Source organism: Lithobates pipiens, unplaced genomic scaffold, assembly GCF_037356315.1.
Source record: "Lithobates pipiens isolate NorthernLeopardFrog02 unplaced genomic scaffold, aLitPip1_a1.2 Scaffold_4, whole genome shotgun sequence".
Lineage (NCBI taxonomy): Eukaryota > Metazoa > Chordata > Amphibia > Anura > Ranidae > Lithobates > Lithobates pipiens.
The window spans coordinates 2,333,126-2,350,420 of record NW_027507852.1 but is presented as its reverse complement, the minus strand read 5'-3'; the positions used below and the strand labels follow the sequence as shown (position 1 = coordinate 2,350,420).

The 17,295-nt window shown below is 42.3% G+C and overlaps 1 protein-coding gene across 1 annotated transcript; it reads left to right on the top strand.

The window, feature by feature from the left end:
• Window positions 1-4,826: 4,826 nt before the first annotated feature.
• LOC143956655 (olfactory receptor 6E1-like) lies at window positions 4,827-17,078 on the top strand. Its single transcript, XM_077466844.1, has 2 exons — window positions 4,827-4,955; window positions 15,882-17,078. Exon 2 carries the CDS (start codon window positions 15,893-15,895, stop codon window positions 16,841-16,843), a length of 951 nt encoding a protein of 316 aa, XP_077322970.1. The 5' UTR covers window positions 4,827-4,955; window positions 15,882-15,892; the 3' UTR covers window positions 16,844-17,078.
• Window positions 17,079-17,295: the final 217 nt, after the last annotated feature.

The following is a 17,295-nucleotide window of genomic DNA, read 5'->3' as shown; positions in this document are numbered from 1 at the left end:
CTGTATGTAGAGCAACCATTATTTTTTCAGATCCTCTGAGAGTTCTTTGCCATGAGGTGCCATGTTGAACTTCCAGTGACCAGTATGAGTGAGTGAGAGCAATAACACTAAATTTAACACACCTGCTCCCCATTCACACCTGAGACCTTGTAACACTAACAAGTCACATAATGCTGGGGAGGGAAAATGGCTAATTGGGCCCAATTTGGACATTTTCACTTAAGGGTGTGCTCACTTTTGTTGCCAGCGGTTTAGACATTAAGGGCTGTGTGTTGAGTTATTTTGAGGGGACAGAAAATTTACACTGTTATACAATATTTACATTCACTACTTTACATTATAGCAAAGTGTCATTTCTTCAGTGTTGTCACATGAAAAGAGATAATAAAATATTTACAAAAATGTGAGGGGTCTACTCACTTTTGTGAGATACTGCATATATCCACTGAAGCATTTGTTTTGTGTAGAGTGAAATATGCCTGGTTGATCCTGCCTTCAGTTGTACCTCCCATACTCTCTGTGTCCCCATGGCTGGTTGAAATTGTGTAGACCATCTAGTGTCCTCTACTGAGCATTTTAAAATTTTAGTTCCCTTTTAAGCTCTTCATTTGCTCCTTTTTCTTATCTGTGCAGCCCACATGACTATAGAGTCACACATATGGGTGTAAACATATCCTCCTCGTCGTCCTCCTATTGCTAAATTCTATGGGGGTGGGATATAGTATGTCAAAGAAACTCACAAAGAAGCTTAGTTTTAATAAAAATCAGTATTAACCACTAGACGTCCGCGCTATAGCCGAAATACGGCTGCAGTGCGGACACCAATTTCCGGGAGGCCGTCCCTGGACGTCCTCCTGTTTACTTCCACGTTGTGCGCTCCCACGAGCACGCATCGGGGAAGTTCTGTGCTGGCCGTGTCCCCTGGACACAGCCAGTCACAGATCGCTGTAAACGGCCAATCACAGCAGCCATTTACAGAGCGATCGCGTGCCCAATGAGAGATGATCTCATATGTAAACATATGAGATCATCTCTCATCGCTAGCTTTCCCTCCTCACACAGACAGCATGTGAGGAGGGAGAGATGAACGGCTGCAGCGGCCGTTAGTAGGTAAAAAAATAACTAAAAAAACAAAGGTCCCACAATGTCACTGCCATCTGTCCCCACTGCCATCTGTCCCCAGTGCCATCTGTCAGTGCCATCTATCCCCAGTGCCACCTGACAGTGCCATCTGTCCCCAGTACCACCTGTCAGTGCCATCTGGCCCCAGTGCCACCTGTCCCCAGTGCCAGCTGTCAGTGCCATTTGCCCCAGTGTCACCTGTCAGTGCCATCTGTCCCCAGTGCCACGTATAAGTGCCATCTGTCATCAGTGCCACATCAGTGCCACGTGTCATCAGTGCCTCATAGTGCCATCTGTCATCAGTGCCATATCAATGTCACATGTCATCAGTGCCACATATTAGTGCCATCTGTCATCAGTGCCACGTATCAGTGCCATCTGTCATCAGTGCCACCTGTCAGTGTCACGTGCCATCTGTTATCAGTGGCACGTGTCATCAATGGCACATATCAGTGCCATCTGTCATCAGTGTCATGTGTCAGTGCCATGTATTAGCGCATCTGTCATCAGTGCCACGTATTAGTACCATCTGTCATCAGTGCCACGTATTAGTGCCATGTGTCATCAGTGCCACGTATAAGTACCATCTGTCATCAGTGCCACATATTAGTGCCATCTGTCATCAGTGTCACGTGTCATCAGTGCCACGTATTAGTGCCATCTGTCATCAGTGCCACATCAGTGGCATCTGTCATCAGTGCCACATATCAGTGCCATCTGTCATCAGTGCCATGTCAGTGTCACATGTCATTGTCCTGGTGCTCCAGGGCCTTCAAAAGTATAATAGTTAGTCAACAAGTTAGATGTGTAATTTATGCTCCTAGAACACCTGATGGTGCTCCCTGCATGTTGGGCCTCTCTGAGTGGCTAGGCTGTGGAAAAGTCCCACACATGTGGTATCGTAATACTCAGGAGGAGTAGCAGAATTTATTTTGGGGTGTCATTTGTGGTATACACATGCCAAGTGAGAGAAATAACCCATTACGATGACAATTTTGTGGGGAAAAAAAATCTTCTTTTCGCAAAGAATTGTGGGAAAAAATTACAACATCAAAAAGCTCACCATGCCTCTTACTAAATACCTTGGAATGTCTACTTTCAAAAAAGGGGTCATTTGGGGGTTATTTGTACTTTCCTGGCTTGTTCGGGCCGCAAGAAATGAGATAGGCCACCAGTACATCAGATTTGTATGATTTGCACCACAGCTTGTGGACTCTCTAACTTTCACAAAGACCAAATAATATCCACTAATTTGGGCTATTTTTACCAAAGATATGTACAGTATAAATTGTGGCCAAGATTTATGAAGACAAATTAATAATTTGCAAAATTGTATCACAGAAACAAAGAAAATGTTTTTTTTTTTCAAAATTTTCAGTCTTTTTATTTATAGCGCAAAAAATTAAAAACACAGAGGTGATCAAATACCACCAAAAGAAAACTCTATTTGTGGGAAAAAAAAGGACAAAAAATTCAACAGTTGTTTGATATTTTTATTCTAATTTGAATTCCTCTTTGGAAACAGTTTTTGTTTAGCCATGTGACTGGCACAGCACCAATCAGGGCTGGCCAGACACAAACTCACACTGTATAGAACATACACAGTAATAGAAGCCCCTCCCAAAAATCTTTCCCTGCAGGTTCCAAAGAACAGGGAAAAATCATGTGACCACATAACAGCGCTGCAGGAAAAGATACTTAAGCCCCATACACACTATCAGATTTTGCTGATTTTTCCTTCAGATTTACCAAAACCATATAATATGAGGTAAAACCTTAGGAGTTTCAATTTGTATGCTATCAGGCAGGCTCTTGCACATGGTTTTGGTAAATCTAAAGGAAAAAATCTGCAGAAAATCTGATAGTGTGTATGGGGCTTTAGAGGTTTTAACCAGTTCCCGACTGGCACAAGCTGATGTATGTCAGAAGAATGGCATGGCTGGGCAAATGTGCTTACCTGTACGTCCCTTTAAATTTGGCGCTGTGCGATCATGTGCATGCCGCAGGCGGCGCACGCGCACACAGGCCAGGACCACCGTGAGTCGGGTTGCGGGTCCCACAGACTCGATGTCCGCGAGGATACCCGAAATCGCCTCATGGAGAGGAAGAACGGGGAGATGCTAATGTAAACAAGCATCTACCCTGATCTGCCTAGTGACAGTGTCACTGATCTCTGCTCCTTGTGATCGGGAACAGAGATCAGTGATGTGTCACATGTAGCCATGCCCCCCCTCCCCACAGTTATAATCACCCCCAGGATATACTTAACCCCTTCACTGCCAGTGTCATTTACACAGGAATCAGTGCATTTGTATAGCACTGATTGCTGTATAAATGACAATGGTCCCAAAAATGTGTCAAAAATGTCCGATGTGTCCGCCATAATGTCGCAGTCACGATAAAAATCGCAGATCGCCGCCATTACTAGGAAAAAAAATGAATAAAAATGCCATAAAACTATCCCCTATTTTGTTAACGCTATAACTTTTGCGCAAACTAATCAATAAACGCTTATTGCTATTTTTTTTTTACCAAAAATATGTAAAAGAATATGTATCGGCCTCAACTGAGGAAAAAAAAGTTTTTTATATATTTTTGGGGAATATTTATTATAGCAAAATGTAAAAAATAATGCGTTTTTTTCAAAATTGTCGTTCTTTTTTTGTTTATAGCACAAAAAATAAAAACCGTAGGGGTGATCAAATACCACCAAAAGAAAGCTTGATTTGTGGGAAAAAAAGGACGTCAGTTTTGTTTGGGAGCCACGTCACACGACATGGCTTACTGGAACCATGTCCTGTGGTCTGATGAGACCGCGATAGACGTATTTTGTTCAGATGGTGTCAAGCGTGTGTGGCGGCAACCAGGTGAGGAGTACAAAGACAAGTGTGTCTTGCCTGTCAGTTAAAGCGATGCAGTGCCAAATCACAAAAAGTGCTCTGGTTTTTGGCCAGAAAAATGGTCCGGGACTTAAGTGGTTAAAAAAAAAAATACACTGGCATGATATATATATGATGTATGCAAACAAATTATGCCAATTAAAATGTCTCTGTTTAGTATCACTTTAAATTAAAGTGGAAGTAAACTCCCCTATCGTTTTCAGCCAAGGAAGCTGCCATCTTTGCCTCTGTTTAATCTTCAGCCGCTATGGTGCTGCACATGTGATTCGTTATGACACCAGCCATTGGATGGTTTGATAGTTTGGCTGAGAGCACAGCCAATGTGCAGTTAGCATTCCCGGCATGCCTTTTTTTTTAACTGTTTAAATCGATGGGTTTACTTCCACTTTAAGTTTTCTTTTTTTTTGCACCATAATGCAGTGTCTAATATTTTTTTTTCCTGTTGTTTACAGAAAAAAAAATCAAACAGTCAAGATGTACATAAATAATGATCAAATGCTCAAAAGTCAAAAAAACATTAAATATAAATAATTCACTTAAAGACCAGTTAACAATACAGTTAAAAAATGGATTAAAAACTCACACAGTTACACAATTTATTATAAAACTTGCAATAAAAAGTTTTAGCATAACTTTTACCTTTCTGTGTTTAAGTTATTGAAAAGTTATTTCTGATGTTAATAATAACCAGTGAAATTGGTTTGTGATGTTACTGCCTCATGGGAAAATAGAATAAGATAATAGATTTCTGGTAATGCAGAGAATATAAATGCTGCACTGTGAGCTAGCAGGGTGTAAGATTCTCAAACAGCACTGGTAGAATGTGCTAAATTCAACAAAGAATGGACTGTCTGCTTAGCCACCAAATACATTACATATAGGACAAATAAGGAATAGATTATTTTACATTTTTGATTGTACTTGAATATAAAGGTAAGGCAATGGTACACTTGTATCTAGTTGATTAACATTCTTTTACTTTCAAAGATATTTATTTGTTTAATACAAAAACATGAAATACACTATTTCCAGTAAAGTAATGAAAAAACGTTGTGATTACATGTAAAACCAGATGGCAAGAAAGAGTAAGACAAGCAACCAGGGTTTGGCATCGTAATGCCCGACAAGCCCTCTTTCATTTTGGTTATTGTAGCGGGATCTTTGGGGGAAGCACTCCCGGCACCCCATATGGGAACTTACTGTACCGAGAGGCCTACCCCAAAAATCCATGAAGAAACTATGAGCCTCGTGGGATTAACATTCTTTTAGAGTTACTCTACACATACTAATTAAGGATGTCATATGTCCAATTTATTATTTTACATATATATAAAAAATTTACCAATGATCGATTCTGCTTTATATAATATGGTAATGTTCTATAGATAAATACAGTATATAAATATGTAGCGGCGGCTCCTGAAGAGCACGCGCTATGGGGTTTTTCTAAAATTAAAGTTGTCTAAACTGCAGTTTGGTTTGGATGTAATTATCTAAATTGGGCCTCAGCATCAGTCTGACTGGGTTGTGAGATGTTCAGCCTGACCACGGGGGGCACTGTCTCTTCTGGCAGGCATGGAACTGTGGTCTGGTCAGGCGTTTAAGTTACTCTATCTCGGAGCCCGTCCAGTGGGAGTGGCATTCTCGCTGTGCTTCTGGGAGAGGGTACATAAGATGCGGATGTCACATGGTTCGGGGTTCCGGTCCAGTATGATGTGCTGATTACATGGTCCTGGTCCTCCTGACCAGCCCCCAGGAAGGCTATGGCCTGGGGTGCGGATCCACCCGACTTTAATGCCTTGGAGATGGCTAGACCAAGGCAAGGAAACTAAAGGAGGATTCTGAGGTGGTTGGGTGCCGTCTCCGGTTCGGGAGAGACCCAGTGTACTTCGAGCTTTCCAGGGGAGGACTCTTCAGAAGAACACCACGTACGGGTTGGTTTTCTTAGCAAGAGCCTGGAAGGGCTGAAGTAACCGAGAGAATCCGGTCTTGTGGATAATGCCAAGCAGGCTGAAAGATCCAGGTATCCTACAAGTGTTCTAAAGCTTAGTTTCCTACATTTCTACAACAACGTCTGTGGCAGAGACATTATCTTGTACATTTCTACAACAACGTCTGTGGCAGAGACTTGTTCCTGAGTAAGCACCAAGTTGGCTGCTAGGCCTTGTGAGAGAGGGATTGTCCAACCTGAGTGATCATCCAGCTGCGAGTGGCTATTTTCTGGATGCAATCAAAATAAGCATGTTCTTCAGTATTGTCAGTCTCAAGTTACTGGGCCATCTACCACGGGACATCCCCTAGACGTGCAACAAGGAGAACGGAGGGTAATGGTAAGCCCAAAAATAACCAGCAGCTCGCTCGGGGGTTAGTGCTACATATACACACACACACACATATATATATATATAGCTATTGAGATATATATATATATATATATATATATATATATATATGTATGTGTGTGTGTGTGTGTGTGTGTGTGTATATATGTAGCACTAACCCCCGAGCGAGCTGCTGGTTATTTTTGGGCTTACCGTTACCCTCCGTTCTCCTTGTTGCACGTCTAGGGGATGTCCCGTGGTAGATGGCCCAGTAACTTGAGACTGACAATACTGAAGAACATGCTTATTTTGATGTTAAAATTGTCCCTTGTTTTCCCAGTATTCTACATTAATTTAGGTAGGCTCTGCTTACTGAACCAGTTTTGCTATACCAAGTAATAAAATGATATGATCTTGATTTGTCTGCATTCTTATAGCTCAGATCTAATTGTTAATTCTAATGAGCATACAATAATCACCAATTCTGTACTATTGTAATATTACATAAACGTTTCTATATTCTGTTTTGTTGGCAGCACACTGACCCAAAAAAAAAGAAAATATTCATAATATATTTAGTAACAGATGATGATATTCCAGAATTAGATCTATATGTACATAGATGAAGCTCTTGGTTTACACAGTCAATGGTACGGTAATAATAAAGGCCTGAAAATGTATTTTAATCAATATGCCCCTTTTTGTGAGAAATTGACACTAATATAATTTGCGGAGGTGATGCTCTTAAATAACTGCATTTTAGGACTAGGACATTAGGACTAAAATTTAATTTCTATTCTAATCCATTAAAAAATTTTTATTGAAACAATCCTTAACCAATATCCTGTGGAGAGTAAACAGGAACGGTATCTGCATGATATGGGTTGGACATTGTTTTAATAATAATGCACGGTGGTTTAAGTGCATCATCTTTACAAATTACATTATTCAGCCCTTAGTTTAATCAGGGATGTATTTACCAAAATAAACTTTTCAGCTGATATAATGGCAAAGTAAAGTAAAGATGTAAGGAAATAGCACAGCATTTACTCTTTGTAATCCTGTCTGTTATGGTAGATAAATCCAGCAGCAGTACTGAGAAAAAAGTAGAAGCTTCTGGAAATAGTCTGAGGTCTTCTTTTATCTCTAATCATATGCAATACATTACTTGCAATACAGAATTATGTCACATCACATCTGCACTTTTTTAACATTTGCTTTTTTTCATTCATTCATTTTTTTTTACCATTTTTTTGCATGTTGAAATTCACCTACTGTTGATTGACCTCTGATGAAATTCAGTTCCAAGTATCTCAATGAAATAATAGTTTAGTTTTGAGTGTTCTTAATCTTAGCTTCATTCTGAAAATATAGCTCTTCTAAACCTTTTTCACACCTGTAAATTATTTCTCTTCTCATCTTTCTGTTAGGCCTTTTTTTTTGGTATTTGCATAACATGCCTGTGCATTATCAATCATCATCTCTAAATACAATTTAGACTTGTCTCAGACAATGCAGTTTGTGATTTTGCCACTAAGTGTAACCTGGCTTGAATAACTGCTGTGGGTGTTAAATTCAGCTTATCTAATATGTTACCATTTGAAAAAATGTCTTCTTAAAGAGGTTGTAAACCTCCAAAAAAAAAAAAATCCCCCCCAAAAAAACCTGCAAGACAAAAGCATAATGAGCTAGAATGCATCGTATACTAGTTCATTATGAAATACTTACCTTAGAACGATGTCCTGGATCAGCATCGGCACACCGCTCGCATGGCCGACATGTTTCCCAGAGTTACTTCCGGGTTTGTGGGCTCTGGCGCTGTGACTGGCCGGAGCTGCGATTATGTCACTCCCGTTCATGCGCGCAGGTGCCAATAGTCGCGGCACCGGCACGGGACCTAAAGACGTCGCCGGCAGCGTATGTAGTAAATATATCCTAAATGGTGCAAGTTTAGGAGATATTTACAATACCTAAAGGCAAGCCTTATTATAGGGTTACCTGTAGGTACAATTAAAGAGGAAGACTTTGCTTCCTCTTTAACCTCCCTGGCGGTATGATTCAGTCTGGTTTTAGGTGCTGAAAGCGGTACAATTATTTTGCATGGAAATATGGCGTTTTATTTTGTAGTCCTGTAATTCTTAGGAATAACTCTCTTAAATCTGTTCAAACCAGAGTCTAGCAGACATCCCGGGTATGATAAAGTTTAAAATATAATAAAGAATAATAAAAATTATTCAATAATGTAATCAAATCCTAAAACACTGAAAAAGGGACACGTTTTGGTTGCTATGAACAATCTCCAAATTTCAGGCAGAAAAAACAGTATTTATAATATAAAAGTGCATGCAGGAAACTGGACAGACCACTAGGGACAAAGGGTGTGTGTAATTTTTTAATACAGCGCTGTAATCTGTAAGATTACAGTGCTGTGTGTGTTTTGTGTCTTTTTACTTTTTTGAATTTGCCTCCGTTCTCCGCTCCCGTGTGCCGTAACGCCGCAGGGAATGGAGCTCGGCGGCATTCGGCACTGTGAATCGAGTGGAGGACAGCTCGATCACACAGCACGGAGGACATCGCTGGATCCAGGGGACAAGGTAAGTAACTCTCACTGTGTCCTCCCCTGCATCCAGCGAAGCGATCCCGAGTCTGGCTCAGGGTTACCGCTCCTGCTAGTAAATTCCCAACCCGAGCCAGACTCGGGATTACCGCTAGAGGGGTTAATGGACAATTATATTCAAGTTTTTGAGTTGACAAGTTGGTATTTTCATTAATTTTAAAGCAGTATTAAACCCAAAAGCAAACATTTATTATGTTGCAGCCTACCAATTCTTAGTTTTGATGTCTGCATTTGTTTTATTTTTTATTTTATTTTTATTATCTTTTTTAGACGTTCTTTCTTCTATTTTCATCAGGTGATCCAGTCAGTAATGGTGGTCAAAAAAAGAAGCTCTCTTTCAGATTCATCCATTTACATGGATGGGATTAACCATTCAAGACTGGCAGGGGTGCATATAATGATCATCTTTTATTTATTTAAGTATTTAGCTGTGCTGTGAATGTCTACATAGATCCTGGACACACAGAATTCTATTTTCTCTAAACACATTAAATAGACCACTAATAAATGAGTGTGAAAGGCTAAGTTAAAAAAAGTATACAATAAAATAACTACAGAGATTACAATAGTGCAAACATTTATATCAAATATAAATCATCCAACGTGAAAACAATTCATCAAAAATTATATTATTATATATTACAAAAATGTCCCAATAAAAGTGCTCTTGTGCTCCAATCCTCTAAAATGTGCTATAGTGCTCCAAATTTTCACTCCATGGTGTGACACACACCCCTCCTGTGTCCTCACTCACCAGATATAATGGACCCCTAGCTTTTCAGTCTAATGCCCCAAACGATCGGACTTTCTGCCAACAAAACCGTGGATTTTCGTTCGAAGGTTGTTGGCTCAAACTTGTCTTGCATACACACGGTCACACAAATATTGGCCAATAGTTATGAACGTGGGAACGTGGTGATGTACAACATGTATGACGAGCTGAGAAAAAGGAAGTTCAATAGCCAGTACGGCTCCTTCTGTTTGATTCCGAGCATACGTGAACTTTTGTGTGTCGGACTTGTCTACACACGATTGGACTTTCCGACAACAAAGTTTTAAAAACCTGCTAGCAAACACTTGTTGGGGGAAAGTCCGACAGCAAATGTTCGATAGAGCATACACACGGTCGGACTTTCTGACAGCAAGCTCACATCCAACATTTCCCGTTGGAAAATCTGACTGTGTGTACTAGGGATGAGCTTGGTGTTCGAGTTGAACGTATGTTTGACTCGAACATCGGCTGTTCACATGTTTGCCGAATACTGAACGTTATGGGCTATTCGTGCCAAATTCGTGTGTCATTTGTGGCCCACAATGCACTGCGCCATCGCAGTGCATTGCTGGCTCATGATTGGCCAAGCATGCACTGTGACCCCACATGCTTGGCCAATCACAGCGCTGGCAGCGAAGAGAGCAATAATTGGCCACAGGCAAGATGCCTGTGGCCAATTATAGCTCAGGGGGGTTTAGTACATGCCCCACACTATATAAGGCCGCAAGCGCGGCGCCCTTGTGTAGTGTGTTTTCCGGCGTGCAGGGAAAGAGCTAGATAGGCAAGGACAGTGTGTTCTTTTCTCAGGCATCTGCAGTAGTTAGTGGGTGTTGTGTGCCTCCAGCACAGCATACACCTGTATCTACCCTTTATTGCTGGTGTTCTCTCATACAGGCATCTGCAGGAGTTAGAGGGTGTTGTGTGCCTACAGCACAGCACAGTATACATCTGTATCTACCCTTTATTGCTGGTGTTCTCTCATACAGGCATCTGCAGGAGTTAGTGGGTGTTGTGTGCCTCCAGCACAATATACACTACCCAATTGCTAGTTTTCCCATCTCCCTGCAGGACATTACTATGTCTGGAAGGCCAACAAGGAGAGGCAGACAGTCACGAGCAAGCAGGCTCTGTGTCTATAGACAACAGTGCTGGTCGTGGACACGGTGCATCGTCATCAGCACGTGGCCATGGGACACGCTTGTCCTTATTTTCGGCAGCTGGATGTGTTGAGCTGCATCATGCCAAAGACTTGGTAGGGTGGATGACCAAGCCCTCTTCATCCTCCTCACCCTCTCTCACCCAGGCTCAGGGTACTAGCAAAGCAGCTGCCAACGCATCCTCTTCCCTCGTCTCAATTTCATCATCAGTCACTCCTTCCCTAGACCCACGATGTCCTCCTGAGGAGTCCACCGAACTATTTGAGCACAGTGTTGGGTACATGTTCCAGGAGCATGCCCAGCGTTTTGAAGGCTCTGATGATGATACCCAGCTAGAGGAAGGCAGTAGCGTGAGCGCAGAGAGAGGGGATGTTTAAGAAGGACAGCAATCTGGCAGTCATGTTCCACCAGCTGCAGCATACTGCCAGGTTTGCTCCAGTGATGAAGAGGGAGGGGATGATGAGGTCACTGACTCCACGTGGGTGCCTGATAGGAGAGAGGAGGAGGCACATCTCCAACGAGGCAGGATGCCTTCCAGGGGCCAGCTTAGAGGCAGCACACTGACTGAATCACACCGCAGAGCTCCGCCTGCAGGGCGCTGCCTCTGCGCGTTATTCCAAAAGTTCTTTGGTGTGGGCCTTTTTTGAGACGAGTGCATCAGATCGTACCGCTGCTATTTGCAACATATGTCTCAAGCGTATCTCGCGTGGCCAAAACATCAGCCGCTTGGGCACCACATGCTTGACCAGACATATGTTGACCTGCCATGCAGCTCGTTGGCAAGTGTACCTTAAAGACCCACACCAAAGAACAAAGCGGACCTCTCTTTGCTCCTCATCAGCTGGGATCTCCAACCCCACTAGACCTTCAGTCCTCTCTGAAACCTCCATTGTGAGGAATGAAGGTGTAGAATTAGGTGTGTCACAGCAAAGTGCTTGCGGGCACTCTGCTAGCAGTACATCCACGTCCGATTGTAGCAGGCAAATTTCCCTACCCCAGCTGCTGGACCATCAAAAGAAGTTCACTCCCAGCCATCCACATGCCCAGTGGTTGAATGCTAGCTTGGCTAAATTGCTAGCACTTCAACTGCTGCCTTTTCAGTTGGTAGACTCGGCCCCCTTCCATGAGTGTGTGCAATGTGCGGTTCCTCAGTGGCAGGTCCCCAAACGGAAGGCGATTCCGGCTCTCTACCGGCATGTGGAAGGCAATGTCCTTGCCTCGCTGGACAGGGCAGTCAACGGTAAGGTGCATATAACCGCTGACTCATGGTCCAGCAGGCATGGACAGGAATGCTACCTATCTTTCACGGCACATTGGGTCACTCTTCTGGCAGCTGGGAAGGATGCAGGACAAGGTGCAGTAGTGTTGGAGGTTGTTCTGCCACCACGCCTCCAAAATGCTACTACTGGTTTTGACACACCTCTCTCCTCCTCCCCTCCTCTTCTTCTTCCTCCATGGCCTCTTCCAGTGCTCTGTCCTCGGAACCAGCGGTGCTCCGTACTGACCCATGTAACCTGTGTGGCTCACGTCCTTAACCTGGTGGTGCAGCGGTTCTTGGGCAGGTACCCGGGCTTACAGGATGTCCTGAGGCAGGCCAGGAACGTCTGTGTGCATTTCTACAGATCATTTAATGCCAGTGCTCGGCTGGCTGAGCTCCAAAAGGAGTTGAACCTGCCCAAGAACCGCCTTATATGTGACATGCCCACCAGGTGGAACTCAAAGTTGGCCATGCTGCAGCGGCTGCACATGCAGCAGAGGGCCATCAATGAGTACCTGTGTGACTACGGCACCAGGACAGGGTCAGGAGAGCTCAGTTGTTTCTCACCATGCCAGTGGGGCATGATCGGGGATGCATGCACTGTCCTGTCACCATTTGAGGAGGCCACGAGGATGGTGAGCAGTGACAGTGCATGCATCAGTGACACTGTACCTCTTGTCCACCTGTTGGAGCATATGCTGCGTGGAATAATGGACAGGGCACTTAAGGCAGAACAGAGGCAGGAAGTGGAGGACTTCCTTGCCTCTCAAGGCCTCCTTTATCCAGACAGTGTTCCTGCTGTCCCACCCATCACACAGGAAGAGGAAGAGGAGCTTGTGTCAGCATGGAGGTGGAGCCTGGCACTCAGCATCAGCAGTATTTTACGGATGATTTACAGTTCCAAGAAACACCTGGACTTGTACGTGGCTGGGAGGAGGTGGCTGCGGATCATTTTGTCCTTAGTGACAGAGAGGACTCCGGACCGAATGCCTCAGCTAACCTATGCTGCATGGCCTCCCTGATCCTGCAAAGCCTGCGGAAGGATCCTTGTATTCTTCGGATCAAGGAGAGGGACCATTACTGGCTGGCCACTCTCCTTGATCCACGGTACAAGGGTAAAGTTGGCGACATTATCTTGCCGTCGCAGAGGGAGCAGAGGATGAGACATCTCTGGGAGGCCTTGCAGAAAGGTCTGTGCAACGCGTTCCCAGAGACTGGGAGGTTACAAACTCCTGGTCCTGGACAACGTGTTGCTGAGGCTTGGTGGTCAGTCACAGAAGGAGCGTTGGAGAAGGTGGCCATCTGACCGATGCGTTCAGACATTTTTTAGTCTGCACACCCAAGGTATGATCGGTTCCAGCAACCATCACCAGCATCTGATTTACATGGTGCAGGAATACCTAGGGGCAAGGTCAGACTTGGACACCTTTCCCACCGAAAATCCACTGGCTTACTGGGTCTTGAAGATGGATCACTGCCAGAGCTTGCACAATATGCAATTAAGCTACTGGCCTGTCCTGCATCCAGCGTTCTTTCGGAACGCACCTTCAGTGCTGCTGGTGGCTTTGTAACCGATCACAGGGTGCGCCTGTCCACCGACTCGGTTGATCGACTGACCTTCAAAAAGATGAATCAGTCTTGGATCACCACCAGCTACCAAGCACCTGAAGCTGATGTAACCGAATAATTTTTTTTAAATGTCACATCCCTTCAAGACTGCCTATGCTGATTGACTGTCCTGTTATGTTGACTGACTATCCTCTTCCTCCTCAATGATCCTTCTGATATCTTGGAAGAACATTTTTGGTTCTGGGTGATGCCACCAGCCCAATTTTTCAGCCCCTGTTTAACAATTAGAGTGCAATGCTTTGCAGCAGGGCTCATTTCTGCACTCCAAATAGAGTATATGGGAGAAGTTGCAGTGTCGTGGCACCAGCACCAGTGCCTAAGGCCCAATTTTTAAGCCCCTGTTTAACAGGGGCATGTAATTACAGTTTTTGATGCAATGTTTTGCAGCAGGTCTCATTCCTGTGCTCCAACTAGAGTATCTGGGAGAGGTTGCAGTGTTGTGGCACCAGCAAGCAGTGCCTAAGGCCCAATTTTTCAGTCCCTGTTTAACAGGGGCATGTAATTACAATTCTTGATAAAATCATTCACAGCAGGGCACTCCAGCAAGAGTCACTTTGAGGGCTTACAGTGTTGTGGCAACACCAACACCTTAGGCCCCCATTTCTGCAGAGCATATAGGGCAGGCTCCTACTTTTAATCATCCAACTTGCAAACGTCTCCTACTTGCAAACGGAAGGATACAACAGGAAGTGAGACGCCCAAAAAAATTATACAGGGGTGATAACCCTTCCCTATATTTTCCAAAAATCTTAAAAATATATTTTTTTGACAGGAGCTACACTTTTAAAATGTACCAGTTCAAAATTACAAACAGATTCTACTTAACACAACAAACCTACACAGTCCCTGTCTTGTTTGCACTGCTTGTATACTGCTGTTCTGAGTATATAGGGCCTAGAGGCCCCACACCTTTCCTTTTTTTTAACTGGGTATGGGATTCCCCTTAATATCCGTACAAGACCCAAAGGGGCTGGTAATGGACAGGGAGGCTACCCATGCCATTTTTCTCAATGATTTTCATCTGTATTCCCTGAAACAGGTATTACATTAAAACCACAAGCAGTTTTAAATTACTTTTTTTTCCGTTAAATGTCATTTTGTGCAGGGACTGTTCTAAACATCGGAAACATGTGCCACTTCCCAGGCATACTATAGACACCCCTCAGGCACGATATTTAAAGGAATATTTCACTTTTTTTTTTCACTTTAATCGTCATTAAAATCAGTGCTTCAGAAAAAACTGCAGTTTTGAAATAAATTTTTGCCATTGACCCATGTCCCGTGGGGCAGGAGCCGGGTCCCCAAACCCTTTTTAGGACAACATCTTGCATATTAGCCATTAAAATAAGCACTTTTTATTTCGAACGTTTCAGTCCCATAGACTTCTATGGGGTTCTAAAGTTCACACAAATTTTTGGTCCGTTCGAAAGTTCTGGTGCGAACTGAACCGGGGGGGGGGGGGGGGGTGTAGGGAGGGGGTAGGCTCATCCCTAGTGTGTACGCGGCATAAGGGTCATGCAAGCTGAAATCTGGTAGGGAATGACGACTCAAAGAGGTCCAATGGAGATTTCCCCCAGCGTGGTTGTCAAAGGTTGAGATAGTCACCAAAAATGAAAAAGATAGTTTCTGTTGTGATTATGATTTAAAAACAGTAAACACAGTTGACTCATAATAAATTACTTCAGCCAAACACTAACCATGATTGAAAGAAAAGTTTTTGTGTTAACATTCATATTCTGTGAATAATAAACTTATGAGTACAACTGTGTGTGTGTGTGTATATATATATATATATATATATATATATATATATATATATATATATATATATATAATTTATATTCTTTTGCATTTTTACTTTCAGCACAATTTATGATTGTTCAAAATTATTTTTACATACATTTACTTGTATTTAGAAATGGCCTCTAAATGCATATAAATGCAGGTTTGGCAGTGCCAGTGTGAATAAGGCCTAACTTGTATGTTAGCAAAATTATCTCTTTGTTTCTAATCTAGGTTAACAAAAAATTTAGTAATGAATGTTAGTGCATTTTTAACTCCAAATTGAGAGATATATTCTAACATTTTATACTGTATTTTCTTAGACATTTCTAAAATGATGGATGTGAATGTTACATTAGTGACAGAATTTATACTGCTGGGCATACCCCTTACCTATGACTTTCAGGTCTTACTGTTTGTGATCCTTTCCATTTGCTATGCAATTACTTTAGTAGGTAATGCAACAATAATTGTAGTAAGCCTGAGCGATACCCAATTGCACACTCCAATGTACTTTTTTCTCAGCAATCTAGCATTTCTTGACATTAGTTTTACTTCTGCTATTGTGCCTAAAGTACTTTTTAACCTAATCAGTGGGAGTAAAACCATATCTTTTTATGGATGTCTTACTCAGTCATATATCTATTTCCTGTTGGGCACCACTGAGTTTTTGCTTCTGGCTATAATGTCCTTTGATCGCTATGTTGCTATTTGTCATCCTTTGCGCTATGGCACTATCATGAAACCAAAACTTTGCCTAAAGATGATTTTATGTTCTTGGTTTGGAGGCTTTATGGACACCATTGCTCAGACTGTCCTTACATTCCGCTTGCCATTTTGTGGTTCCAATGTTATTAACCACTACTTCTGTGATGTTGCACCTTTGCTGAAATTGGCCTGTGGAGATACATATATTATCGGTATGTTAGATTTTATACTAGCTTCCTCTTTGGTCTTGGGATCGTTGTTCTTCTCCTTGGTCTCATATGGCTGTATTATCTCTGCTATAGTGAAAATTTCATCAGCGTTTGGACGAAGGAAGACATTCTCTACATGTGCATCCCACCTCACTGTAGTCTTCATTGTCTATGGCAGCTGTATCTTCATGTGTGTCCGACCCTCTAAAAATTCCAAGGTGGACTCTACAAAAATTGTTGCATTGTTGAACTGCATAGTAACACCACTCCTAAACCCCTTTATCTATAGCTTTAGGAACAAGACCTTTAAGGATGCACTAAAACGCACATTAAAAAATACTGCCAACTTCCAGAGCCAAAAGTTTTAAACCATTCTAAAAATATGGGTGCAGCTAAATAAAATTACATAATTTAAATAAGGGTGGTACATACAAGATAAACATAAAGATGAACACACACACATTGCAATCTGAGTGTAAAATATCTGTGGAATCTTCTTTAGCTTCATGAAAAATTATGTAGTCTGAGGGCCCACCAAAATAATCTAGGAATTTTGGACACATATCAACTAATCCTAATTTTTATTGTTTCCATTGAAAATGACCTTAGTTTAAAATATGAATATATAGTTTCTTTACATGTCAACCCTTTTTTTTGAAGGATTGAAGGATTGCATTTATGCTAATTGAATGATCTATGCATATTATTATATATTATATTAATTTCTCATTGTTTGGAAACGAATCTGCTAAGAACAAAAGGAAACCCAGTGACATTTTTTTTTCAGATGAACTCATTTTCAGAGATCGTTTCCATCTCA

Coding starts and splice junctions, on each gene's coding strand:
- LOC143956655 (XM_077466844.1), top strand. CDS start 15,893: ATGATGGATGTGAATGTTACATTAGTGACAGAATTTATACTGCTGGGC.